Source organism: Aplysia californica, unplaced genomic scaffold, assembly GCF_000002075.1.
Source record: "Aplysia californica isolate F4 #8 unplaced genomic scaffold, AplCal3.0 scaffold00112, whole genome shotgun sequence".
In the NCBI taxonomy this organism is placed as follows: Eukaryota; Metazoa; Mollusca; class Gastropoda; order Aplysiida; family Aplysiidae; genus Aplysia; species Aplysia californica.
In genome coordinates this window covers 1,344,083-1,346,937 of record NW_004797382.1, presented here as the reverse complement: position 1 = coordinate 1,346,937, position 2,855 = coordinate 1,344,083, and the positions used below count along the sequence as shown (strand labels likewise).

The window sequence follows — 2,855 nt, the reverse complement described above, 5'->3', positions numbered from 1 at the left end:
ATAAATAAATAATCAAATAAATAAATAAATAAATAAACAAATAAATGAAAATATTAAAAAGTTAATAAATAAATAAAACTCGTGGAAGGGGGAATGGAACTTGATTGTTAGGACAGGCGATTCTCTTACATAGGTGGCCATTAGATCAAGTTTGATGGTCTAGTCAAAATTGTTCAAGGCAGTACCCCATTGTCGAGGAGAAATGCTGTTTTTGAGTTTTTGAACCTTGTCTTTAAAAGACAATGAAAGTTTTCTCTATAAACCCAACAAATATACACACCACGGAACTAAACTTCTCCTGTAGGTAGGGCAATGCCCACTTTTGGTGTAAGTCAAGATTTCTGGAAACCCCCGAAATCTGGGTTAGCCCGCTTGTCCTTAAAAGCGACCAAATGTCGTCGTCATCGACAGGTGGACGTCTTGGGCAGTGTCCCCATCATCATCGTCAAGTGCTAGATCAACGACAGACATCGGCGATCATGGTTCCGCGTTCATTCCTTTGCTCGGATGCTCTTTAAAAAGAAAATCTTTAAAAACTGAGTGAAAAACAAAACTTTGCAACTTCTTAAAATCAACCATACTATTTCAAAGAGTCACTATTTGTGCATAGAAGAACACATTTATGCCCCCCCCCAAAAAAAATCATGTTGCCAAATAAAGCCAGGGAGGTGATAGCTATTTAAGTCTCCAGGTGTTGTCCATTTCTCTCCACACAAGCTCCAACATGCCACTGGAAATTTCGAAAAATCCAATGGCGTGTTTTTAGTCGATTCTTTGGACTTCCTGTTCATCATTGAGTTTCAACTGTATGATCGTTTGTGACTTGTTTCCAAAGACTATGTCTGCCAACCCCCACCCAAAAGTAATAATTTAAAGGGCTCAAGTTTGGGCTCATTTGTGATATATAAGGCGATCCCCAACCTTACTTGCTACCATACAAGGACCACTCTAGACCTTTGGTGTGTAGCCCCACCCCACCGGAACCAGGCCTCTACAGCAAAAAGCCCTCTCCTCCCAAAACTTTCCCCAAATTTTTTCAGCAAGGTGAGATGTTTCATCTGATGTGACTGTTGTGGTTGTACCTGAAACCAGAACGGGCAGATCACACTCCTGTAAGTGAATGTTTCTAAGAAATGAAATTTTGCGCTTGACCCAAATTTGGTTGACAATTTTAAAACTTGTTATTTTACGGGGGCGTTGATGGATTTTCTTCACATTTGCAAGCTTAATGTTCCCCTGGTTGAATTTTATTTCTTTGAAGTTTTGTAAGAATTAGTCCAGCAATGACCGAATTATTGCCCTTTTTAAAACCACCCTGGAGGCCTACTACCTCATTTGATTTCATTTCACACAGAGCAGAATCATCATAAAAACCAACCGCAGGTGGAAGTGGGAAGAGGTCGATTGTCTTGGACAGGTGGCCGTTAGAGCAGTTCTGGTCGTATTGCAAATTGCAATTGTAAATGTTTTACGCCCCTTTTGACACACTTTAGAGAAAAACTGGGAGGTGGGGCTCCTTCGACACTGCCAGCAAGGGGCAATCTGTGCAAAAGGGGATTCATCACCTCAGCAGCAGAAGCGAAGCCTTTACATAAACATTTACAGTGAAAACAACAAGGCAACGACAAAGCAATAACAGCAACGAAAACAACAACAACAACAGCAGCAGCAACAAAGACATCACCTCTTCCACCACCACCAACAAGAACAACAACATTACCAGCACCAACAAAAATACCGTAACAACTACAGCAACAACAACAAAACACCTCCACCATCAACAACAAAAACACCACCACCAACAACAACAACAATACCGTAACAACAACAACAACAACAACAACAACAACAACAACACCGTGACAACAACATCAACCAATAAACAAACACAACAACAGAGAGGATCCGAACCTTGATCCTGCCGCTCCGTACCCAGCAGACGGGAGAGGTAGAGGGGAGAGCACTCTATCCCCGCGCCACCACTCCCTCCCTCCGACACAGGAGAGCTACAAGCTGCCGCCATCTTTACCACTTCCAGCTGTGTGGCTCCCGCCTTGTGAGGGTGACAGATCTGGACAGATAGAGCTCTGACGTCACCAGCAGATGGAGGGAAATTCCGCGACTTCCAGATCTAGTTCTAGACACAGCAGCCCATTGTTTGTGGCAGCTGAGCTGTGGAGCATACGCGTTATATAATATATCTATTATCAGCTCCTCTTTACTTATATCTATTTATATTTTAAAGTCAGAGTTTACAGCACTTGCGACACAATTAATTAGTAGGTCATATAAGTGCCGAGTATTAGAGATGTTATTGGAGAAAAACAAACATACACAAAAAAGAAGGAGGAGAGATAAGGACGATAGACGTTTGATAGGACAGAAGGAGCAAACCACATCAGAGCACTCATCAACTACCTACTTCAGCTCCCTACCACGAGCAGCAGATTAAGAAGTAGGGTAGGGGGGGTCATTCACATAACTTGTCTAAGGTCTAAAATGGTCGCTTTTAAGCACAAGGGGGCTATCCCCAAAAATGCAGTTTTGGGAAAATCGAAGGCACAGTTTTTGGACTCTTGTTCGGTTTCTTTAAAAGACAAGGAACGTTTTCTCTATAAGCAAACAAATATACACACCAATGAACCCTAACTTCTCCAATAGGTACGGCAATGCCCACCTTTGGTGTAGGTCAAGACTTCTGGACCCCCGAAATCTGGGTTAGCCCGCTCGTCCTTAAAAGCGACTAAATCACGACTCTTGAAAAATGGGTTGTTGGATCTGGATTTCAAATGAACTATTTTTGTCAAGCAAGTCTTTTTTTTCTCATAATAAAAACGTTCGAGCGCACGCTTTAT

The 2,855-nt window shown here is 42.1% G+C and overlaps 1 protein-coding gene across 1 annotated transcript in view; it reads right to left on the bottom strand.

Annotated features, from left to right (window-relative positions):
* Positions 1-2,216, bottom strand: part of LOC101863974 (probable serine carboxypeptidase CPVL) — a gene marked incomplete at its 3' end in the record, with an annotated part of 7,026 nt that extends 4,810 nt beyond the window's left edge. The window contains 1 exon segment of the mRNA XM_013081030.2: positions 1,912-2,216. Coding sequence (XP_012936484.1) covers positions 1,912-2,023 — 112 coding nt within the window.
* Positions 2,217-2,855: the final 639 nt, after the last annotated feature.